This window comes from Scatophagus argus, chromosome 10 (assembly GCF_020382885.2).
Source record: "Scatophagus argus isolate fScaArg1 chromosome 10, fScaArg1.pri, whole genome shotgun sequence".
NCBI lineage: Eukaryota > Metazoa > Chordata > Actinopteri > Scatophagidae > Scatophagus > Scatophagus argus.
Window position 1 is genome coordinate 20,038,286 of NC_058502.1, and position 24,623 is coordinate 20,062,908.

At 39.7% G+C, this 24,623-nt stretch overlaps 3 protein-coding genes across 6 annotated transcripts; 2 read left to right on the forward strand and 1 right to left on the reverse strand.

The window, feature by feature from the left end:
- The first annotated feature begins 64 nt into the window (after nucleotides 1-64).
- Nucleotides 65-2,048, forward strand: LOC124066075 (transmembrane protein 229B-like). Of its 2 annotated transcripts, none has more exons than XM_046402152.1 (2): nucleotides 65-200; nucleotides 1,443-2,048. In XM_046402152.1, exons 1-2 carry the CDS (start codon nucleotides 155-157, stop codon nucleotides 1,919-1,921), a joined length of 525 nt encoding a protein of 174 aa, XP_046258108.1. In that variant the 5' UTR covers nucleotides 65-154; the 3' UTR covers nucleotides 1,922-2,048. The 2 variants fall into 2 exon arrangements, with proteins under 2 accessions (XP_046258108.1, XP_046258107.1); XM_046402151.1 differs by having other exon boundaries at nucleotides 70-200; nucleotides 1,437-2,048.
- Nucleotides 2,049-3,844: 1,796 nt separating this feature from the next.
- On the reverse strand, nucleotides 3,845-8,265 carry haao (3-hydroxyanthranilate 3,4-dioxygenase). The gene is made up of 10 exons (XM_046402835.1): nucleotides 8,099-8,265; nucleotides 7,809-7,887; nucleotides 6,841-6,924; nucleotides 6,556-6,662; nucleotides 5,537-5,626; nucleotides 5,379-5,422; nucleotides 5,150-5,295; nucleotides 4,846-4,914; nucleotides 4,644-4,726; nucleotides 3,845-4,461 (listed from the first exon to the last, which is right to left on the reverse strand). The coding sequence occupies exons 1-10, from the start codon at nucleotides 8,185-8,187 to the stop codon at nucleotides 4,389-4,391; spliced, it is 864 nt and encodes a 287-aa protein (XP_046258791.1). The 5' UTR covers nucleotides 8,188-8,265; the 3' UTR covers nucleotides 3,845-4,388.
- A 1,752-nt stretch (nucleotides 8,266-10,017) lies between these two features.
- Nucleotides 10,018-24,273, forward strand: papolg (poly(A) polymerase gamma). 3 transcript variants are annotated; one of them, XM_046401102.1, is made up of 24 exons: nucleotides 10,018-10,438; nucleotides 11,213-11,371; nucleotides 11,769-11,835; nucleotides 12,009-12,090; nucleotides 12,981-13,090; nucleotides 14,647-14,700; nucleotides 15,117-15,228; nucleotides 15,432-15,521; nucleotides 15,793-15,931; nucleotides 16,069-16,141; nucleotides 17,532-17,652; nucleotides 17,853-17,937; nucleotides 18,332-18,385; nucleotides 18,644-18,763; nucleotides 19,014-19,123; nucleotides 19,713-19,834; nucleotides 19,947-20,104; nucleotides 20,286-20,470; nucleotides 20,686-20,888; nucleotides 21,009-21,089; nucleotides 21,178-21,237; nucleotides 21,358-21,461; nucleotides 21,559-21,659; nucleotides 21,894-24,273. In XM_046401102.1, the coding sequence occupies exons 1-24, from the start codon at nucleotides 10,422-10,424 to the stop codon at nucleotides 22,067-22,069; spliced, it is 2,583 nt and encodes an 860-aa protein (XP_046257058.1). In that variant the 5' UTR covers nucleotides 10,018-10,421; the 3' UTR covers nucleotides 22,070-24,273. The 3 variants fall into 3 exon arrangements, with proteins under 3 accessions (XP_046257058.1, XP_046257059.1, XP_046257060.1); XM_046401103.1 differs by lacking the exons at nucleotides 18,332-18,385; nucleotides 18,644-18,763; nucleotides 19,014-19,123; ... (7 more) ...; nucleotides 21,559-21,659; nucleotides 21,894-24,273 and having other exon boundaries at nucleotides 10,022-10,438; nucleotides 17,853-17,941; XM_046401104.1 differs by lacking the exons at nucleotides 16,069-16,141; nucleotides 17,532-17,652; nucleotides 17,853-17,937; ... (10 more) ...; nucleotides 21,559-21,659; nucleotides 21,894-24,273 and having other exon boundaries at nucleotides 10,025-10,438; nucleotides 15,793-15,935.
- Nucleotides 24,274-24,623: the final 350 nt, after the last annotated feature.

Below are 24,623 nucleotides of genomic sequence, written 5' to 3' on the forward strand. Positions count from 1 at the left end.
TTGTGACAGAGACATCACTGTCTCACTCCGATATCATGGAGTTGCTTAATGTTTAGCTCAAGATACACCCACACACACACACACACACACACACACACACACACAGGGAATCTGAGGGATTACAAAGGTACAAAGACCCATATGCTGTCCAAGGATGGAATCGAGTATACTAAATGCAAGAACACAACGCAATAACCAAGGTGAGAATTATGATTGTTAATTGTGTTTAACAACTGTACGAGTACACACTTTGAGGCATAGTATGGCATTTGTTTTCACCGCATCCCAGTCCTGGTTAAAGTCAGTTAGGTGATGGAGTTAGATTCATTACTACATTGAGAATACGTTAACTGTATTTTATTTTGAGGAGAAATAATTTAATGAGAGAGACAGTCATCAAGTCGATTTTGAATTTTTTCAAGTGCACAGTTAAAACATGTTGAGTGGAAGATTTTCCAAGGCTTTAATTTGCTAAACCGGGCTATTAGTCTGTTAATCCACGTTAGAGCTTGTGTACACTGTGCTGTATGTCCTGTGGGGGAGGGACAAAACAGAAGCGTATACACACTGAAGGTATTATAATATAAGGAACAAATTTTGAAAAAAAAAGATAGGCTCTTCAAAAAGAAATAATATTACCTGTAAACATTTTGTGAAGTTTCTACATAGTTTATAAACTAGGTTTTTGCTGAAAATACAGAAACGGATAGAGTCACTGGAAACACTGTGTTTCTTTAGTAAGAGATTGATGTGAGAAGTATAAGATTTCACCCATTTAAAAGCAAATAAAAAGAAAATTGAAGACTGGAGAAGTTCATGATTAAAAGTTTCAAAAACACAACCCTCAGTAAAAAAAACATTGAAAGCTACATCTTTTTATTTAGTCATAGTTTTTCTATAGGAAAACACATGTGATTATTGCAATAGTTGTAGTTATGATCTGCTTAATTTCTGGCTTCTTAAGGGCCAATTTTGATCACAATTTGTATTTTAGCTCAAAGAAATAAATTGATATTTTGACAAATATGCTTATTCACCTGTTTGCTTTGTGTGGAGACTTCAGGAAGCAACTCCCGAGATGAAATGAGACATAAGACATTAATTAAAAAGTGACAGAAGTGTTTGTAGGAGGATTTTGTTCCCTGCATACTGAGCCAAGCCATCTGTATGTCCATGTATGCTTCACTAAGATAAACATCTGCTGCTTCTTATTTACTGCAAAAACGTCAAAGGGTATTTATCATCTCACGCAACTCTTAAGAATTTAAATAATTGCGTTTTCCAACATATTGAACTGCTACTTTCAGAGAGAAAAAAAATAGCAAAAGCAGGAATTACAACAGACATGTATCATTATCATTAATCTAACAACTTTAACGCTGAATAACCACACACGTGATATTGCAGTTAATTATAGCTGCAGTTCTTTGTGACAGGGACAGGTGTTGAAGACGAAGCCTCTACAGAGCCACATGGGAGCGTCTCAGGCCGTCCTCTCTCTGCTGCAGTTCGTCTCTATGTGTACGCCCTGCATGGCTGCCTCTGTGAGGTGGTCTTCACTGCTGTGTTGGACTGGTGCAGCACCCAGGACAGAAGACTGGCGGGTCACAGCAGCCTGTGGGCACTGCCTATGTATGCCACCGCAGTCTACCTCATGGAGGGCCTGAGTGCCCGGCTGCTGGCTCAGCATCACTCGCTGCCAGTGCGTCTGACAGTCTACACTGTGTTTATCTACCTGTGGGAGTTCAGCTGGGGGGCGGTGCTGAGCCTGCTGGGGGCCTGTCCCTGGAACTACTCAGGTTATAGGTACAACCTGGCAGGACTGGTGACTCTGGAGTATGCACTGCCCTGGGCTGTAGCTGCACTTATAGCAGAGCAGCATGTGATCAGGAACACGCTGAGGATAAGATTACACAAGTGAACTAATATCAATCTGAAATCATGCGCTTCCAAAAGCAGCTACAAAGTATTTATGGATATTGTTTTAGGAACAACACCACAAATGTGAGTTTTTTGGCATTTTGATTTTATAAAGTTCCTCCAACACCTCCCTGTGTTGTGTCATTAAATCTGACAACTTTTTCCAGTTCAATCTATGGGCTTGTTTTTCTCAAAGACTGAAATAAGACCCTAATAACACTGGCATGTGTGATATTTTGGGAAAAAACTTGATTTGCTTTCTTGCCAATGACTCATACGTCAGTGACTGATGTGTCTGTTAAATGTGAAGGTAAACAGTCAGGAGACACTAGCTTAGTTTATAATATAATGACCAGAGAAATAGGGAGCAAGCTGTGAAGTGTGAAAACTAGTTGTAGTTTCACTGGGGTTTTGGGCTGGAATGTTTCTTAGCCAGGCATACGACCTCCAAGTGTCTATTTGTTGCCTCACAATGATGCCTCCACAAAGTCAAGAACTATAAGAAATTGTTTCAGCATGTAAGTTCCTCTCTATAGCCAAGTCGTCATTTTAATATTTTCGTTTCTGAATGACACAAATGAGATGCATGTGCAAATTGGTGCTAATTAGTGCATTAGGCTAGCTGTTTCCTCCTGCCTCCAATGTTGATGCTTTACTGAGATAATCACCTGGAGTCCTACCGTGTATTTAACACACTGACATGAGAGTAGTATTGACTTTCTCATCTAAATCAAAGCAGGAAGATGAATGAGTGTATTTCCCAAAATGTTAAACTCTTGCTTTAAAAATGTCATTGCGTGAATCTGCTCAGATTTGCACTGCTTAGTCAGAGTGTGATACACAATCTGTAGACCAGACAGAACATCCGACAATCAGAAAACCTAGAAAGCATTCATAAACAAATCTCTGGTTTCGTTTTGCTAAGACACGGGGTGAGTATGCAGTACTCGAGTTTCACTTTAAGGAGACATTTAAATGATAAAACTGAAAACATTTAAATATAAAAAAAATCAGACAATAATAGTACAAATCCAGCTTGCCTCCTTTGGGCTGCAGTATGTAAATAATTTGCCTACATGACATTCATAAAATGTAGTTTATATTAACAAAGACAAATCCTACTGTGCATGATCCCAAGAACAGCATACATGTGTTTTTGCTGTGGATTTTTACCCGCAACAAGTCATACGTCAATAGCTGCACCCATTACCAGAAAACATTTACCTGACATTTCTGAGGAAAAATGCGTCCAGCACAGTCAGACCACGCCAGGTCTCTTTGTGGGTTTCTTTGGAACAAACCCTCGGAGTTACACAGTGTTAAACAGGAATCTTGCAACCTGATGTTGGCATGCAATATGTAAATATAACTTAATTATTGTTTCAAACATTTGTTGAAACTTGTGTTCAAGGTCCTTTCAGCCAGCAGAATCATTCACAACAACAGTGAGGCTTTCCAATACGGCTCCTGGGAAAAATGCCAAATCACTGTGGCAGAAGAAATGTAGTAATTAACTGAACATTTTAAAATGTCAAGGGTAATATGTGTTAAGACCGCTGTCATATATCAAAAATAAAGACGCATCTCCACTTACCTTATCATGAGCAGCAGTCAGCTGTCAATCACGACTTTCACCCCATCTATAACATCAAATAACTAAATAACTAAAACCAAACTCATCAGAAAAGGGAGCACTTGACCACACATCAGCGTGGATAAGAACCACCTAAAATAACAATAAGAGTGATCTTTGGAAAAATGTATCTGACGGGTGTTCTCAGTTTGAGTTAGGTCCATGTCTCAAGTGCTAATATGGAACAGGAAGGGAAGAGGAAGATGTTTTGGCTTCATTTTTGAGGAGCTCTCATGTTGTCCATCTCTAGGCACAGTCAACAGTTAAGACAAACGATCACAACACTCACCATTTTATCTCAGATATCTGTTTATTTATTTATTAGATGTCTCTCATAAGTAAATGGGTTGCACTTAAATATCACTTTTTGACCTTAATGGACAAGGCTCTTTACAATTTTCCTTTCATTCGTCCATTCACATTCACACACACTCACACAGTGATGGCAACTAGGTTCACTGTCTTGACCAAGGACTCCATAGCAGGAGTTGAACCCCCAACCTTCTACTTAGTGAATGAGCCATTGTACCTGCTGAGCCGCGTATGGGGGCGGATCTATAAATTACATGCAATTTATATATGTAACTACAGCAAAGTGCAATTTCAGAATCAAGTTTCGGAATCAAGTAGCTTCTGGTGTTTATCAGTACTATTCATTTTCATTAACACATAACAGAACACTCTCACTTAAATGAGTGTGTGATTTATTTTACTGTACACAATCTACCATTTTTGTCTACACTTACACTGAGTGCCTCACTACCTGTACAGAATACTGTATATTTAATGGATATGTGTGTGTATGTGTGTGTGTTTGTGAATTGGCAGATGATGCTCAGGGTCTCTTCCGCTCTGGGTTTTGGACAACAAACAGGGCAACCGTCCCCTCATCTCTCTGCCACTGGTAGCTACAGAAGAAGAAGAGGCTGTGTTTTGGATTTTTCTTAGGTAAAAATCAAAATCTTAGAAGCAAAATCTCATCTCATTTCTGCCAAGTAACATATTTGGGAAATAAAATTGCAAGACATTCTGCTTAATAATTTGCAAGTTGATGAAACGAGTTTGCCTTTAATTGTTAATATTAACTCACTGGGTCTGTTCAGGGATGAGTAAGCTGTCTCCTGCAGAAAGACTGAACTCCTGCTGATCCATAGTTACTTTTGACGAACCTTCCTGAGAAACAGAGACAGGAGGAGACGGGAAAAGTTAGTAAAGGAAGGCAGAATTTTGTGACTACACAGCAGGTCAGACATGGATACAGACACAGCTACAAAAGAATGAAGAGAACATACCATGTGCCAAATCCACACATCACTTTGCCGTACGGATGTCTCTGTCTGCCCAGGTCCAAACACCATTGCCTGCCATAGTCATAAGGTTGAGCAAGATTGCATCTCTTTCACATCATATCTGCTCCTGCTGTCTCAATGTCAACCGCGTGGTTTGTACATTCACAATCGAACGCACTGCGACTTATTTTCATGGAGAATTTATAAGTCATACAGAATTTCCACAGGCGGGAAAATGTTGCCTTGATACAAAGTTGAAACAGTAAAACTTTTGTGAAAACACATCTGGCAACGCAATCCCTACTACCTCTGTCTCAAACTGAGCTCCGAACATGTCGATGGGACGGCCGCTGGCCAGCGACGCCCTGTGTTTGTCCAGCCAGTCTTTGAAGGAGAAGGGCGACATCACGTTCATGGTGTTCATCTGGAATGCAGGCTCCCCCAAGACTTCATCTGTTTATCCAAAGATAATCATGACACTGCTTCAGAATTGACAGGGATTAGTTTTTAGATTAATAACACTTGGATTAACTCACTTGGATTTGGTTTTCCTGTTTTGTACTGCTTTGACGCCATGAACCTGCAAATAAATGTAAAAAAGTGCAAAAGTCAACCAACAACAACAAGCTGTATTAAAACAAATAACCTGATGGGTGACTGTGACGTGAATGTGCAGATAATGAACATGTCTTACTCCTTGATTATTGGCACCAGTTGGGTTCCGAGATCCTCGCAGTAAAACCATTTCTCAAACAGGATCGTGGTGGTGTTGTCCACATAGTACCTGAAAGCACCAACACATCATAAATGCATTCACGTAATGATTTCTGAATCTCTTTACACTCTTTTATTTCCACACAACCATCACATAGAAATTTCGCTTTGCAAAATATTCAACACAAGTGTACAGACACTAAACACATCTGAGGGGTGTACCACAACGTGGGAGTGATGGATCGGTGAGATGTTGGGCCTAAAACCAGGGTTTTTGATGTCTCAATGTGGCTCTCTGTTAACCAGCTAGATCACTATAGGGTCTTATTCTGCACACCTAACACAGTCTGAGATGAGAATATACTCAGAGTTCTGGACTGAAATGGCTAGACAGACACTGCTTCTTCACTCATTCCTTTTCCTGGTGAGATTCTATACAAACAAAGGATTATGTTATATATGCAAAGGTCTGAGACAACAAGTTGATATGCTCATTATCTCTGACTGGAGTTTAATGTTTTGCCAAGCTGGTCCACACAAAGAAAGCCTGGCTGTGTTGAGCTTGCTTTGTAGTATACCCCCTATGCTGACAACGTGTTCAGCCTTGTTCTCAGTGAAGATAAATCTAAACGTAAAGTCAGAAGCTTTTGACACAATAATCAGCACAGATCTGCGTGTACAGAGACACAGCAAATTGGTTACCTTGAGTTTGGCAAAAATAAATGCAAATAGAGAAGGAAAAACAGGTAGAATCTACAGCAGGGGAGTGGGAATGTAAGCTGGGAAAATCTATGAAAGGTTGAAAAAAGGTTGGATTTAATAATGTGGGCATGTGGACTCTTTCCGGTCCTGAAATTGGCCTATGGGGATGTTCGTCCTGATCAGGCTGTTTGTCTCGCACAAACATTTTTTTCTAAGGTGTCATGGGGTCTTTATTGTAATGTGTCAGGTTCAGAGAGGAAAACAGAACAGAACAGAACAGAAGAGACAGTAGTTAACCTGAGGCAGTCTGTCTCTGTGAGCAACCGTCTCCTCTCCACCACCAGTCCCACGGTGTTGGCCTGTCTCTGGGGGGAGTGTGGGATACGAGCTGGCAGCAGAAACATCTACAAATGAGGAAGAATGGGAATTTTACCGACAAAGTGCTGAGCACTGTATAGGCCTTTTGGAGTCCTTTCAGTTTCACTTCATATTGTATGCAGTATAACTATAGCCTAAAACGACTATAATGGAGTTATGACAACTATGCCCAAACAAAGTGTGTATATGCACATTAGAGCTCACCTCTCCCTCCTTGATGTGCACATCTTTGTGTTTGCCATTTTCTATCACCTTCAGACACATGTCCCCCTTCAGCTGGTAGAACAACTGTTCAGAGAGCGGAAGACAAAAGATGGAATATTATTAGAATAAAGGGGATTGCTGCTTATCTGCTTTATACATAAAAGTCTTTTTACAGGTTTTGGAGCACAAATATGAGCATAAAATATGTAAAAAAGGAAAAAGAAAGATCCAGAGGGAGCTGTGTGAAGTCAAATGAACTCAAGTGATGCCATTTGAGTCAGTGAAACTACAAGTGTAAAGATGCAAAAGGAAATCTGGGGTGTGGAGATAGAAAGCAGTGAGCTTTCCAGACCTGCATAGCCCCCTGCTCAGCTCCTCTTCATGCTAGCACGCTACCTTAGCCGTTACTGTCATAACACACACGAATCTCCATCTGAACTTTCAGTTCTCACTGCATTGTGGGTAATGTAGGCATCCAGTTTTGACAAGAAACAAGAATGTGTGGAATAAATAAAAGGACAGTGTCTCTGGTTCTGCTGTGTCATGACATACTTGCATTATCAGACACAATTAAAGAAATATTCAGGATAGGATAGTGCAGAATTACCACTATACACCACCACTAAATCAGTATTGAGCAACAGCTTGTTGCATGTGCCTGCCACCTGACCTCGCTACATAATTTGACACTAAACTTCAAAAAGCCAAAGCAAAGAATGCAAACAACAGCAGGAACAAGAAAAGCAAATTGTGACAGGCAGCCAAAATAATTTCACCAAGCATTGGAACATTATGGTGCAGTTTGTCCTTGCTAGTTTGTCCTTGCTTAAGACTCAGTTATTCCGACGATTGGGTTAAGTTAAAGTTAATGTAAAACTACGCTAAAATAACAACATGTATTTAATGATTGTGTAAGCTTTGATGGAATTATGACTCAGTGCAGTAAGAATGAAGTACTTTTCTTTTACCTCCTCCCCTTCCTCAATATGATAATCCTTCCTCATATTAGGACCACCGACAAACATGATATTCAACTGGGAAAAGTGCCTGAGAGAAAGAGGACTTAAGTCAGAACTCTTTTTATTGTTAATTTGTCCATGCAAAACTATCCAATTATTGTTATTGACAGAAATTTTCAGTTGTAAAGTTACAGACTGTTCATCACCACATGGAATCCATAAAATTGTTGCACAGAAGAAGCCACTGCAATTACACCCATACTTTACAATGTGGCTAAAATGAAAGCTAAAGTACTCACATGAGCTTGTTGCAAACTGGTGGCAGGAAAGCATCCTCATTTTCTGAAATCCATTTTTCTACATTCACGAGGTTGGGTCTTTTACTCATTTTGAAACTGTGTTGCTTTTGCTGCAGCTTCCCTGATTAATCTGACTAGTTAAACAGCCTGACTGACACTGAAAGTCCAAACTGCAGAAGTGTGGGAGGAGTTCTGTTTCTTAAACAGGTTAAAGGTGATAACAACAAGTGACACAGTGTTGTTCCTGTCATTGCTCTGAGGACCCGCTTTCTTTGCAAGTTCTTTTCTTTGCAACACTCATGTAATCAGGTGACAGCCACTGTGTATACACATTATGTTTCTCTTGAAAAGCCAAAATATGATTTGTATGAAAAGGACTTGCAGGACTTTCCTCACAGGGTCTCTAATATCAGCACGTCAATATTAGAAGGAAAAGAACACGTGCAGAAAATAGTTTAAAGTAACAGAGAGTAATCAAAGAATGATACGAGTATAAAAAAACCTTTTTTACTTAGCCTCCCATGCCATTTTTGATGTAAATGTAAAAGATTACATAAAGATTCTAATCAAATTTTGACAAGTTAAGGTGCAAAATATTGTTGAGCAAAATATAATATTTCAGATTATTTTACACCTGGTGTAATAATTCCAACTGTCCACTAGATGGAGCTGTTAAACCTGGTGAGGTTAATGCTGTGGGTCCTTCAGATAACCTGAAGGCCAAACTGGGCAAATTTTTCAACAATGTAAAATCAAAGGTCAACCTTTATCAGTCGCTAGATGTTAGACACTGTGAGTTCACTACATAATTTGTGACATTTGAAACTGGCAAACAGTTTATTGGGTAAGTAGCAAATTTCACACAAACTCTACTTTTTTTACATACTCAAACACCCTGTAAGTAACAGCATAAGGTCATGAACAAGAACAGCTTTGCATTGGTGTACTTCAATTGATTTGAGACACATAAATTATAACAATTTGAGCATTACAAGTGGGAGAAGTTTTTCTGCCTTTTAAAACCAGTGTCATTGTAAGCATTGCATATTTTGATGGGGAATAATAATCCTTTGGATACGAATTGAGAGACAGTTTTAATTAATGAAATTACATGTTTTCTGTTAGAGTACCGGTACTGTATTTTTTTCTTTTTTTTCTTTTTTTTTGGGTGCTCTGAGAGAACAACTTTGAGGGAGAAGAGGGATGAGTGCCAACATTGGTGCTATCTTGATTTTCGCTTTTGCAACTGTATCTGCTATCCATCAGTATCAACTACACCAAACAGACAGTTATCATCTCATGGTTATTTGCCCTACAATTACATATTGATACAACTCATTATTTATTCATCAGATTTTTAGTTTTATACTTTTGTCTTACATTATCTGCTTCTATTTATCTTTTTCTATTTATCGGTGATTGATGGACGCAGGCAGGGGCACACACAAACAGTAAACACAACACAGGAGTTTATTTGTCAGACATGCACGTTTCATTTTGTACAGAAAAATGCACACATGAGATGTATTATTTTACTTTGTTTCAGCAATCCCCAAATATGTAAACTGCCTAATTACGGCTTTAAAAATATAACTGTTACAGTAACCACATTATGTTTAATTCGTAAATAGCCATCTGTAAACAGTTTTGTGCGGTGGGCCTAACGGAGGTTCTACTGAACAGTACATATCAGTCATCATAACCTTACAAAACATAGCAAATATTGAATGACAGAAATTTGGCCGACATATCTTCTCGCCACTATTATACTTTAGTTCTCGCGTTACCTTATTTATATTCAATTATAAATTAATTTAAATACATATGATATATTTTACTACAGCAAACACACGGTGAGTGACAAGCGTGCATAGACATGTTGCAGTTAGCTGTGCTGAATTGCGTCGGGCCGAGCTCGGCCCCGTAGCGGCGGGCCTTGGTCACGTGATTTGTGAAGCGCTTGCTTACAGACTATGGTTGCCCAGCGTGCTGCACGCAGACGCTGTCTCGACAAGCGCCGTTATATTTGTAGTTTTGAATATTAAAAAGGCCTAACAGCAATTATACGAGAGTTTAGCTGCTAACATCCAAAAAATACTGTGCGTTTTGTAGATGAGTCAGATATGAATTTTCTTTCGGGATTACGAGTTGATACGTTATCTTATAAGAAGTGATTCCGGTTCAGTGGGAAGGTTTGAACTGGTCTCTGAAAAGTGACCATTGTTGTAATCAGGTCGAGGCTGTTATCATTTCCACTTGCTGACTTTCTTAGTTTTTTACGGGTTTACAGCAGGAAAAAACAGTACAAGCTTTTTACAGTGTCATGAAAGAAATGTCAAGGTAAGTTATGCATGTGGCATATTTTCCATTTATGAACATTTTTGTTCGCGTTTAAGATAGTCCCAAAGAATAGGCTAAAAGCTAACGTTAGCTAACTGTCACAACAACCAAACAAGGCCTGCAGCCACGGTTTGGTGGCTACCTCGCTGGTTTGTTTTGGGAAATTATAGTGTAGATATGTCTAACAGAATGCACGGGTATCACTTGTACATTTTGTGCGACAAGACACCAGCTTTCACACAGGTCCAACAAAAAACGAGGTATACGTTAAACCAATTCTTCCGTAGCAGTCAGCTAACATTTGCTAACTTGCTAAATTAGCTAATTTGTTAGCGCTTCCAACCTGTTTGTAGCCTGCACGCTAACATTCGTTCCCCGCCGGCTGAGGTTGGGTAGTAGCGTATTTCACACACGTTTCTACAATTACGTTAAGATCACTTATAAATTTAGGAATTATATACAAATATGGGCTCATTGTTAAACTTGACCAAGTAATTGAGATTATGCACACTGCTGTCACAGTATGTAAGTTAGTTTCCCCGTGTTTACGCATGGGTTCGCCGTTATAGAAAAGAGAGTCTTAAACTGGTTAAGAAAAACATCTTCATTTTCGGCAGTGGATGATGATTCCCTTGGCTTCAACAAACGAATAGCAAGTTCGTTTACTGTTCATTATTTAATAGGGAGATTGAGTAGCCATGGAAAAATTAACGTAGTGACGTGAAGTGACATTTAATGTATTCCGCCTTGTTCCCGTGTTGTGTTCCCTCGCAGCACCATGCCAGGTGGGCAGCAGCCTCAGAAACACTATGGTATCACCTCGGCCATTAGTCTTGCACCCCCACGAGAAATAGACCACCAGTACACAAAGAAACTCTGTGATGCCATGAAACCTTTTGGGGTGTTTGAAGATGAAGAGGAATTGAACCATAGGTGAGGAACAGCAAATATGATTACATTCATCACAACCTAGTTACTGGCGGTCTTAACTGCATGCCTTTCATTCCAGCAGTCACACCTACCTGTGTAAGGGATACATACAGAAACATCTAAGACATGTAATGCACCTGCACTTCTCTGGTAGTCCCATTAAAAATGGAAACTTCTCATCAAACTTTTCCAAGGTTGCATCTGCTGTCAGGCTGTTGTACTGTGCTTTGTGTGTTTTCCCGTTTTTGTGGTAACTAAACATATATATTTTGAATGCACATATTTCTGGCAGCTGAATCCGTGAATGTGTGTGTGGTGTATTTCTGTCATTCTCTCACTATATGCTTAGTGAATGGAAATTTTGAATGAAGCGCCTGCTAAAACTTGTATCTCCTTTCAGACTAGCAGTTCTTGGAAAGTTGAATAACTTTGTTAAAGAATGGATTGCAGAGATCAGTGAATTAAAGGTAGGTCCTCTTGTGGTGTTGAATGCCCCTAAGCAGAAGCTTTGATTTATGATATGTTATTGAGTCTGCAATGGTGACTTTCAATCAGAGACGGTAAAGCTTTTTATTGTTGTCCCTTAAAGAGGAAGCAAAATACATCATATTGACTTCGCTCTTTCTTCTCTCCTCAACAGAACCTACCACCATCAGCTATAAGCTGTGTTGGAGGCAAGATATTTACATTTGGGTCGTACCGACTTGGAGTACACACAAAAGGTATGACTAGTTGATATTTTAGTATTGTAGACTTTCATTCGTTGCCGCCACATGACATTAAACCTTAATGGACAACACGTGTATACTTTGTGATTTGCCGTGTTGACATTTAAAGGGAAACAAAGTAACACAGAGGTAACAAAACATAACTGCTACACTGCACTGGCCCTCACTAAGCAGGCATGCATCGTTGTTTTTGAAAAGCTCATTTCACCCTGACCACACTAAACCATGAGGCTGGCATTGTCATATTCTTCTGCTATAGAGTGTTTTTGAAAAGGTTAGTTTTGGGGTCTGGAAACTGGGTAAACACAAGCTTACTGTAGACATTAGTGTGGATGTGGTTGTGTGCCTCTTTGTCTACAAACAAAAAAATGCATTACTGTGGGTTTTTTTGTGCTACCACATTATTTTAAAAGTCTTTTTTTCCCTCCATCAAACCATAGTGTTTTTCAATAATCTGAACAATTAAGGATGTTGAAACCTAATCTGCAAAGTTGGTGGTGGGTAAATCAAATGAGAAAACTGCCAATTATTTTCCTGTGTAATCAGTTGAAGTTCTCCATATTGCATATGGGAGCAAATGAACCTCAGAGCTGAGCAAACAAATGAAATGCAGCTTAAGTTTCAGAGAAATGATCAAAACTCTTAACATATTATTTGATTGGACTATCTAAAACAGGGTTGCGCTTTATCACTTAAGAGAGTCGTATAATGCAATATTCAGCTGCTGCCGCACTTCATTTTAGCTTATTCATTCCTTATTGTCACACAAACTCTGTTTAGCTTCGAACGCATAAACTTTGTTGCGCATTTCTCAAATAGTTACTGAAGTGAACAACCTTTTATAGTTCTGAGCAACACAGATTACAGATATTGTTTTCTTCCAGGAGCTGATATTGACGCCTTATGTGTGGCTCCACGACATGTAGAGAGAAGTGACTTCTTCCAGTCTTTCTTTGAGAAATTTAAACAGCACGAAGAGATCAAAGACTTGAGGGTAAGTCTCTGTGGCAATCTGTAAGTAAAGTGAGTCCTAATCTGAAGTCAGAACAAGAGCTATTCCTAATATTAGTGTATATTGGATCTGATGCTGGATTGCATCTGTATGGCTGAGTCGAAGTTAACTTTTGCTTGATAGGTAGAAAAGAAAGCACTTCACTAGAGCGTGTAATAATGTCGTAACTCTCAGCAGATGAGCAATTCCCCAGAGCATTGTCTATGGTGTTGCTGGGTCTGCTGGTAAACACTGTTAATTTCCCAAGGTGTGTGCATTTATTAACAGCAATATACATGGAAAAGTGTGAACACACTTTTTATTTGTTGTGACAGTAAATTATACTTGAATAAAATTGCCAAACTAGCTACTATTTGTCAAATGCCAAGTGTTTAGCTGCAGTAAAACAAAAGAAAATTTATTTCTCATCTTGCTGATGTTATCCAAACGCAATACTTCAGCAGATGGTCTGAGTGCATTTTAATTGGTTAATCAATGTTGCTGTGAGTAACCTTTTGTTTCTTGGATATTTTAAGAGGAGGATGATATTGTAGTTGCTTAATCTTGAAGCCATGGTCTTCAGAGACATCCAGAAGTTACTCTCATTTCACTCTATGCTCATGTATTCTGAAGCTGAACTCAGGTCTGCTGATATGGCAAAATATATCACATTGGTTCTTATTAAATTTAAGAATATAATCTATGTAGATGAAAGTATCCAGACACACCTCTTTATGGAGCTGTTTTTCAGGGGTTGGGCTCGACCCCTTACTTCCAGTGAAGGGAAATCTTAATGCCTCAGCATACCAAGACATTTTGGACAATGCAATGCTAAGTCCATAAAGACATGGCTGGATGAGGGGAAGAACTTATATTTATACACATATCTATGTATCTGTCTATATATAGATATATATATAGAGATATAGATAGTGTAGTTTATTAAAATTAAAAATTGGGATCTATGGGGTGGTACCTTTTTTTGGTACCTTTTGTTGTTTCCCATCTTGGTCACCTTCAACTGACTGCCTGCAAATTTTGCAAATTGTGTCAATCTGCACTTTGTCACTTTTGAGATATTCAAACTATTTCCACATAATTGACTTTGTGTTCATTTTCACTCAAGCAGTGCTTCACAGTAAGAAATGGGTATATACTTGGACATGAAGCCAAAATGGTCATTCTGACTGGTTGCTTGTTGTTATTATTTTAGCCAGTAAAAAATGTCCAGATTTTATCATGGACATACATTTAATCACAACTCATGTCGAGATTATTGCTTGACCTGAATTTGAACCCACCCTTGTTCAAATTTGTCAGCCGTCTCCAAACAGTTTCTAAGCACTGTAGGTGACTTTCTGAAAGAGTCGCATGTTGGAAACATTACTTTTACAGGCCTTTGAAATATGATACTCAGAAAGCTCTGTGTTCTTGACCTTGATTCTCATCTCTGGTTCATGTAGTATTAATATTAATCTTTGAGTTCATGATGTCAGCCACCCTGTGACTTTGTTTTGTCTCAAATTTGTTGATATCCTCTCGTTTATTGCTTTTTCAAGGCTGTCGAGGATGCTTTTGTGCCAGTGATAAAATTCAAATTTGATGGAATAGAGGTAAGTGATTTAAAAATAAAAATAAGGTGACAGACAAGCACAAGGTAAACAACAGTATCTGCCTCAGTTTGAAACCTCTGCTTATTTTCATTCAGTCTTTTTATTTTCTTTGTTAATTTCTAAATAAAAACATTTAGACTGAAACGTAATAGCTGTCCGCATTATATCTGATATAATGGGGAAAATATATACTGATTTGAACTAGAATCTGTCTACCTATAGATTATAAGGGTGCTCTGATAGAGCTGCAAACCGGCTGTTAATAGCTAACTAACTCTAGCTGATCAGCCTTTTCAAAGTTTGACTCTGAGAACCACCTAGTTCAGCTCTCCAGGGCAGTCTTGCCAGTTACAAAAAATGTGATATTAATGCAGTGTTTCATCATGACTTCATAAATTCTGTTTCTGTCGGGGTAGATTGACCTGCTTTTTGCCAGACTGGCCTTACAGTCCATTCCAGACAACCTGGACCTGAGAGGAGACTCTATACTGAGAAACTTGGACATTCGCTGTATCCGCAGCCTTAATGGTAAACTATGTGGCTTCTATTGTGTTACATACAGTAGAGAAGTTGATATTGACTTGAGGCCTGATACTGGTGTTGTTGTTTTTTTTGTTTTTAGAGGGAAATTTAATAAGTACAATAGTAGAATATGCTTTCTCTCCTTTGGAATTTACACATTAATTCTTTTCAGTGTTTTAGATTTCTGATTATTTTTCTTTTTCTTTCAGGCTGTCGAGTGACTGATGAAATTTTGTACCTGGTGCCAAACAAAGAAAACTTCAGACTGACTTTAAGAGCTATCAAACTGTGGGCAAAGCGTAAGTGGATTCAAATGTTTTTGTAGTGCCAGACACACTTTTTTCCTTTTTTGTTTTTTTTTTGTTTTTTTTTGTACTACTGCATCCAACCATACATCCATTTTTAAGAGCTAATATATCAAATATATAAATATTCTAAAAAGTGATGGGAAATTAGTGTGCAGAAAGATGAAGACATTCATCTCCTGTCAACTGACACTGTGCTTATCTTTTTGAACACCAGCACTTTGAAGCAGTCACTACCTGACTGTCACATGTCCTCTGCCTGCAGGTCGTGGGATCTACTCCAACATGTTGGGGTTTCTGGGTGGAGTGTCCTGGGCCATGCTGGTGGCCAGGACCTGCCAGCTCTACCCTAACGCTGTGGCTGCCACGCTGGTCCACAAGTTCTTCTTGGTGTTTTCCAAATGGTGAGAATTTAGCTTGTCCAGTTCTAACTTCATATTCGTCCTCGTCCACTTGATGGCAGTATCTCACAGCCTTGTGCTGTGGAAATTATATTTCCGTATTCACACATTTTACTACATTAGTCATTTCCATTCCACAGGGAGTGGCCAAATCCTGTGCTATTGAAACAGCCTGAGGACAGCAATCTGAATTTACCTGTGTGGGACCCTAGAGTAAGTATGACACCAGTGTTTTAATCTCTACATGGTTATAATGTTTTTTCTGCTGTGAAGATACAGGAAACCTGTCTGGACAGAGTTAATCTGTTGAGTTGTGAAAAGTTTGTTGGTGTTGGCTCAACAGATGGAGGATAGGTACATTTACTTTCTCTTATTTCATGTCTCCTCATTCTTTTGTCCTCATGTGACCCGGAAATTGATCGGGTCCTCTATATGAGTTCCAATGGCCTTAACTCTGCTCGGAGGAGGCTCCCCAGAGGAAGACTTTCTACGTGGGCATCTTTTATCAGACAGACACATCTTCTCAATAAAAATGCATTCACAATTGAATAGCACAGCAGATCTGACTTTTGTGTTAAAAAAAAAAAAAAACAGTCAAAAACCCGTGGGACAGAGGAATAACAGTACTGTGTACAGTGAAATTAATATTTATGAAGGACACTTTTGCACACCTTTTAGGCTATTCGTTTGAATTCTTTTACTTGGCCAGGGCCTTGGTGTAAGTTTTGCTTTTAGTGTTTTTCATAATAATATTTAAAACTTCCCAAACTAACTGGTCTTTAACCTTAATAGAAAACACTCTAGTTGTTGAATCTGCTTGTCATGTTTGTAGTGTCCCTTCAGCAATAAACACTTTTTAATTATCTACTGGTGTTGTTTCCATTTAGTCCCACTGCTGACAACAGTCACTATTAATTTTAGATACAGTTTTATAAATTTCCAAATGTCAATGCTCTTTTTACTATCTTTTTTTTTTTTTTTACTATGACGCATACTCATCGTAAACCGCACTACTCAAAAAAAAATTAACAAACACAATGTTGTGCAGAATCAGTTAATTGCGATCTACTTACGAACTGCAGTTTAACTCATCTGTACACTACAGGTCTGTTATTCATGTGCTGATGCTTGTTAAGCAGTTGTTGTTAAGTCTCGATGAGCATGTATTTAGCATTAAAAAGCTAAAATTAACGGCACAAAAGATGGCGACTCACTGAGTGGTATGTCACGTTCTCGTTACATTAATTATTGGTGCTTGAAGCTGTGTTGCAGCCCACAGATGGGTTGTCCAGGCTTCATCAGTAACTGACATGTGGCTTCACATGACTTCAGAGAGGGAAGCCCATCTCATTTCACAATGTTTCCGTGTTTCATCCTTCCTTGCATCACTTGAGGGAAACATGAAGGCAGTAAAGAGAACAGGGATGTACCCTGCGGGATGCGCCCTTCCTTTTACGACATTTTTGGGTGTGTGGCGGTAAAGTTCCCAGACTCCAGTTTGATGGAAGGAGTGTGCATTGTTGGTGAATGCCCCCATTTCTGTGGTGAAACCAACCTTGGCCTCTGTCTGTTTGGTTTTTCTTTTTTTGTTTGTTTGTTTTAGGTCAACCCATCAGACAGATACCACCTGATGCCCATCATCACACCGGCGTATCCTCAGCAGAACTCCACGTACAATGTGTCCACGTCAACGCGCACCATCATGAGCGAGGAGTTCAAATACGGTATGACAGACGGCATGAACGAGACAACTCTGAAACGTTTAACACCTGTTCACCTGATTTCTTGTCTAGTTCTGTTTTTTATAAATATGATTAGTATGTAAGAAAGGGTGAGCACCTTAGTTTACACTCCTCAATGTTTCACTTTGAATGTTGACTTGTTAAGCCCCATTTGTCTTTGTGTGGTGTGTGGCATTGAACAGGCCTCAGCGTCACTGATGAGATTCTTCAGGGAAAAGCAGAATGGTCCAAACTCTTTGAGCCACCCAACTTTTTCCAGAAGTACAAGTAGGTGTTTTTCTCAGTTAAAGGACTTGTGGATTGAACATTACTAAACAACAAACAAACAATAGCTGTAGAGCTGCACATTTCACATGAGGCATCATAATTTGCTTGCTTAGAACTAAGATCACAATTCTTTCATTTGTAGTGTGTATGTATTTGGTCTAATATTTTAAAACGCAGTGTTATGGGTATTAAAATGGTTTGTGCACAGCAGCTGTTTTTGTGACATTAACAGTCTTGGCAGGCAACAGGCTGTGCACTCCAATCAGATGATTAGATGTACTTTTTTTTTTTCCACAACCAACTTATTGTTTTCACTTTTGGGTTGGGCAAATTTGACTCATCCTAACTGTGGTCAGTAAAGTTCCTCCTACACTTGTCTTGTTTTGTGCTGCAGGCATTACATTGTTCTGACTGCCAGCGCGTCCACAGAAGAAAACCACTTAGAATGGTGAGTGTTGAAGGAGTCTGTGAGGTGAAATCATATAAAACCGCTCTCACCCTTCATTGTATTAAAATTTTTAAAAGGCATCGGTACAGGTTGACTCAGCCAACTGCATTATTCCCAAGTGTTTTACAATTCTTTGAATGTTTTCTCCACTGAAAGAACTACTTAAGGAACCAAGCCAGGAAACTGCACTGCAATGCTGTGACGATAACTTACGTTTTCCTGCACATCTGTGAACACACTCTTAATGTTTTCCCTCAGGATCGGTTTGGTCGAGTCAAAGATTCGTGTTCTGGTGGGAAACCTTGAGAGGAATGAGTACATCACCCTGGCTCATGTCAACCCCCAGTCTTTCCCTGGCTCCAAAGAGAACCGCAACGAGTGAGTCCACTTTTATACGCCCATGCAAAGAGATGCAAATCCTGCTAATCATTATGAAACCTTTTCTTGGGAAACTCAGCTTTTCATGAGTACACATGGAAATAGTTGAATGCAGCTTTGAGAATACAGTGTGCATATTCTACCCCCATTAACCTGCTTTGTTATCACAAACATGTTCAACACTATAGTCTGAAACCTGCATTTAAAAGACAAAAAGTGCTAACAGTTATTTTATGTGTTTGTGTAACAGGAACGAGTTTGTTTCCATGTGGTTCATTGGGATCATCTTCAAGAAAGTGGAGAATGCAGAGAGTGTGAACATTGACCTGACATACGACATCCAGTCCTTCACAGACACTGGTAGGCCCTGCTATATTCTCTCTGTTCCTTGTCATAGAAGTAAAATATTTACATGTATACTGTACTGGGCAGGCATATAAAGTGAGTATTAATATGGTAATCACCCATTTAAAATAACGACAGTAAATTCAAGTGTGCAGGGACTATTTTCACAGTTTAGCTTTGTTGACCGCCACAAAGTGAATCATATTGTTCCACACGTGAGCTTTTTTGGCTACTAAGAAAATGATAGAAACAGTCTGTATGAGATACTTTTTTACTTGTATTAAAAGTAACATATTTAAGCATTTTTTTGTGCTCAGCAATTCCAAATATATTACTAGCTTGAACGTAGGAGTGGAAGTTGTGAACATGCATGGAAATCGTGTTGTAAATCCAATAAGGCAGTGCCAAACTGAAGTAAACCATTTTACCAAAACACTGTTTGGCACTTCTTCTTGTACTGCATAAAACTTTAGAAAAATATTCATTCGGCAAGTTTGAGGGTTAAAGTATCAGTATAGAAGAAATGACCAGCAGTCACTAGGATTCAATGTTCATACGTCCCTGGCAGTAATCAGTGAACCTTAACATGACATGTTCTCTGCAGTGTACAGACAAGCCAATAACATCAACATGCTGAAGGATGGGATGAAGATTGAAGCAACACATGTGAAAAAGAAACAACTTCATCAGTACCTCCCTCCTGAACTGGTGCAGAAGAAAAAGAGGGTGAGACTTCTTCCTCAAATCCTTGGTCATTTTTTAAAAACCTATGGTGTTGAAAAGTTAATATTCTTCCTCTTTGTCTGTTGTGTGTCTGCTTACTTCTTGTTTTGTGTAGAGCATAGCTGAGTTGAACCGTAGCTCTAATGGGGGAAGCTCCAAGCGGATCTCTCTGGACAGCAGTCATCTGGACAGCTCCAGAGATACAGACTCAGGGACTCCCTTTAGCTCCCCGACCAGCAAACCCTCCAAGCCGGTGTCCGACACTGACGACGGGTATGATGCACCTCTACACTTACAATGCAGTTTATATTTTTATTTGTGCCTCCTACATTTTTAGTGTTGTAATTGCCAGTTGCATTTGATCTGTTGTATCCCCAGATTTTCTGTTCTAAAGCATATTCTACCTTTCTTTGTCACTACTGATGAACTGTTTTGTCTCCTCTGTATATTGCAGTGTCACCCCTCCCAAACAGCTTTTTGTGGAGGGTTCTCCAGCCCCCAGTGCAGCCCCCTGTGCAGCCCCGAGTGCAGCACCCAGTGCAGCACCCAGTGCAACACCCAGCGCAGCACCTAGTGCAGCCCCCTGCGCAGCACCAGCTGCTCAAGACCAGGGCATGTCCATCCCTGTCATCGGTTCAAGTGAGTAATTATTCCACCAACCATTACACCAGCTGAATCTGTAAGTAAGTCTGTAAGTTCTTTGTTGTGTTTTTTTTCCCCCCAAAAAAAACCTCTAAATCCTGAGTACAATATCAATGAACTACATGTTCATATTGGTATTGGATGTGTTGAAAGGAGATGTGGATAACCCTCCTGATCTCATTTTCTTCATTGTGTGTATGCTCACCCTGAAGAGCCTCCAGTTAAAGCAAAGGCTCCCTCACCACCAGCCAGCAGCTCCATCACCACAGTGCTGAGCGGAGATGTGACTCCAAACGCCACCAGCAGCCCCAGAGAGGAGCCCAACGGCCTGGACGACTCTGTCAATGGAGCACCTGCCAAGAGACCGCACTCGCCTACAGAAGAGGACCTGCCCAAGAGACACAAAGACGCAGAGGTAAGTGGGGTGTTCTCAGCTGTTCCCATTCTGTTGGATTTAAATTTTATCGCATGTTAAAAAAAAAAAAAAAAATTGATTCACATGCAAAGTTTTGACGCCGTAGTGTTTTTGCTGCAGGTGGTGTCCAACGATGACTCTGCATTTAAAGAGCCATATCCACCATCCTCTGACTGCTACACACATGGAGAAGGACATGTTGTAAGTGTTATTCACTCTGTCTGCTACTGTTAACTGTGTAAAGTCAGACTAAAGATGAGTGTTTTCATAATTGTCTCTTCACCATTAGACGTCCCTTTCTGGATCAAAGGCTAAGCCCATTCCAACCATTGATACCTCAAGAACGCAGGTAATGTCGTCTTTGTAAACAGTCAGCTCCATTTTATATCTGAAGGGTTTGATTTTAAGTAATGTTGAGCAGTTACACTCTCAGTGTGATGGTGTATAATGCTTCTGTTTCCTCCTTCAGAGACTTCCCAGCATGGAACTGCCCGACGCCTCCTCACCTCTCCCAGCCAGCAACAGTTGTCGTGTCGTGAAAAACTCAATCAAACTGGCCCTCAACCGCCACAAGTGAGCTTCTGCTATTTCACATGTCACCATCACATTAATTGAGGCTTTTGGTGTGTTTTATTTAATGTTGTAATTTTGTGTGTCTCGGCTTGTCTAGCATCACACCTCCCAAGCCCCCCGTGTTCGAGGGCACCCTCACCACTGACGCTTCTCCTGCCACGGAAGAAAAGGGCATGTCCATTCCTGTCATTGGCTCAAGTGAGTATCTAATATTTGGCATTGTTCAATAAGTTCATCGCTATGATTGGCTTTTGGAAAACTATGACCAGAAGTATTTCACTGCCTTTTTAACACGACCAAGAAACTAGACTTGAAAACAAAACAAAAAAATAGTTTGAGGCACCAAAAACTCATAATCAAAAGATGATTGAGTTGCTTGACGTGTTGACGCTAAACTGAACACAGTTCTCGTCCTTCTCTTTCTCTTTGTAGAACACGTGGCATCCAAGCACGCGGCGTCCCCCGTCGGCAGCTCCATCCCCACGTTAGTGAGCAGAGGAGCTGACCCGCTGAACGGAGCGGCCTCCAAGAGACCCCACTCTCCGTCTCTGGAGGAGCAGGCCAAGAGGCTGAAAGAAACTGAGAAGGCCAGAATCCACATAGCTTGAACACATGACAAGAGTGGATGCGTAACATACACAGAGGTGGGGCTTTACAGTTAAGTCAAACACCGAGAAGATGACTTCACGCAGGGACAGGGAGTGTTTTCAGGTTGGTCGGTGTCAAGTGTGAAGCAGCAGGACGGACACCTCACCTCAAATCTTCAGAGATTATAGATTTGCCAGTGGATAGGTGATTTGATCAAACCAGGTGTTGCCAGCTCCCTCTGTCACACTTCCAGAGGGCATTTAACACAACAGTCACGGCGATATCTGATATGAGAACTAAAGCAACAGTTTTCCACTCATCTTCTCCCTCAGTGTTTATAAGTGTACACAGTACAGATGGAAAACGTGTTTTTCTTTTTTCATTTTCCCTTTTTTTTTTTTTTTGTTTTTTGTTCCAGTCAACATGTTATAAAACAGCCCAGAACATTTATCAACACTTGCTGCACACACTTTTGATGTATGCTGATGGGTTTTTTTGTTTTCTTGTCTTTTGTTTTCTTTTCTCCGGAACAGGAACTTGTACAGTAAATGTCGATGTACATAACATAATTTTTTGTCTTAAAAAAAAAAAAAGCAAAAGATCACTGTCAAGTCTTTTGACCATTCTATTGTAGTTTTATCTAAAAAGAAAAAAAAGTTTAAAAAATTGTATTTTTTTTTTGTTTTGTTTTGTTTTGTTTTGTTTTTCTCGATTGCTTGTCCCAAAACAATGTCTCCAGCCCTGGATATTTTTTGTAAACATTGTATAGGTTTGGATACAGTTGCAGGGAGGCTTTATTGAGGGTTTGCTTGGACATGACACCTTTGGACCACCACAACCACCCAAAGAGGACTCCAGGTTAGTATTGGACTTGCAGTGCGTAGGTGATCGTAGACGGCCAGTGACATCAGTGCTTCTCAGGTGCCGGTAAGAGCAAAAAAAAAATACACATTATCCTTACAACAACAGGAAATGTCATTCATTGTCTGGAAGTGATGAAATGTGACTAAACCTTTTCAGATACTGTTTAACTCTTGGAAGGATTTAGCACAGCACAGCGAAGAACAACCATATCAGAATGCTTCACTAATCTTTCTGTTCAGTGTAGCTTCAGTGTCGCGCCTGTTGTTCATCTTGGATTAAAAGTTTGATGAGTTTTCTGCATACTTTTCATGGTGTGTTACAGGCCATAGATGCCAGGTGTGGCTGACACCAGAAAGTGAACACTGGACAGTTAAAACAGTCACCAGTAATTGTGTGAATATCACTTTTGTGTAGGTACCTGATTCAGAGATTGCTGGACCTAAAAATTAACCTCTAGTCTATCAGGAGGGCAAAACAACAACACCACCACTACCACCACCCCAAATTCTCACTCACACTCACCTCGAACAGTTCACTGTGGTCTGTTTGCTAGTGAAGCTTGTTTCTGATGAAGTCAGGTCCTGGTTGTTTTTGTATGAAAGGGTTTATGGTGCTCAGTGGGAGAAAAAGAATGGTTGGAAGCTTTTGATGAGTTGTGCTGGTTTGTGTGCGTATACATGCATATATATGGTTGACTGTGTGTGAATGTGCATGAATAGATGGTCGTGTTTATGGAGAGAGACTGAATTCCCTTCATTTTGGGTGTTAACCCTCTGTGCCTCCTGTGGAGGTTCTTAAAAGACATCTCCTGGGGCCACGGCTGGGGTGGGGCTGGAGGTCAGGAGACAGCTTTTTTTCCTGCCTTGGGCCCCGACCCTCCATCTTTTATGGTGTGAAGCTGGGTGACTTTGTGTTTGATTTCAGCACATAAGATGTATGTATAAAACAAAGTACAGAGTGATGCTGAGGAGGCACCCTCTTTGGAGCACGTAGAGTTGGGACACAGGCTCTTTTTCCAGCATCAGCTTCCCCAGCTAAATGTACAGAGAACAGTTTTTTCAAAAGTCATATTCATCATTATTGGGGGTTTTCTTATCACTTTATTTATATTTGCATATTTGTACCATGTGATTAATTTTTTTTTTTTTTTTTTTTTAAATAGCATTCATAGCAGGTAGGTCTCTTTTGAACGAAATCTGCACCACTCTGTTTCAGACAACTCATGTTTTGCTGTTTGGAAACATTTAACAAAACAGGCCATTTAGATGTTTGTTTCTAAAATGTATTGAAAGGGTATTTTTGTATGTGTTTATCACTTCCTTTAAACAAATCTGTACACCCATTAAACCCCTAAAAACTATGCTGCTGTCTGTGTTCTTTGTTACATACATTGTTTACTTTGTTTTTGCCAAAGTCCTGATGTGTCACATAAATTACAACATATATTTCATTCATCAGAATTGAAAGAACTTAAACAGCCTGTAACTCCACAGCTGTTATCACTGACTGTCCCCTCAGATCTGTTGTCTTCAGGTCAGTTTCTTTCCGCACTTGTCCTCTCTGCTAAATTTTAGATTTAACAGAGGTAAATCATGCTAGCTACTATGAATAGCTAGAGCCGCTTAGCTTAGCTTAACATAGCTGTATAACGGAGGTCTGCAGTTTAAAAGAATTAACAAGCGAGCTTCTCCTAAGCTTAATGATTTACCT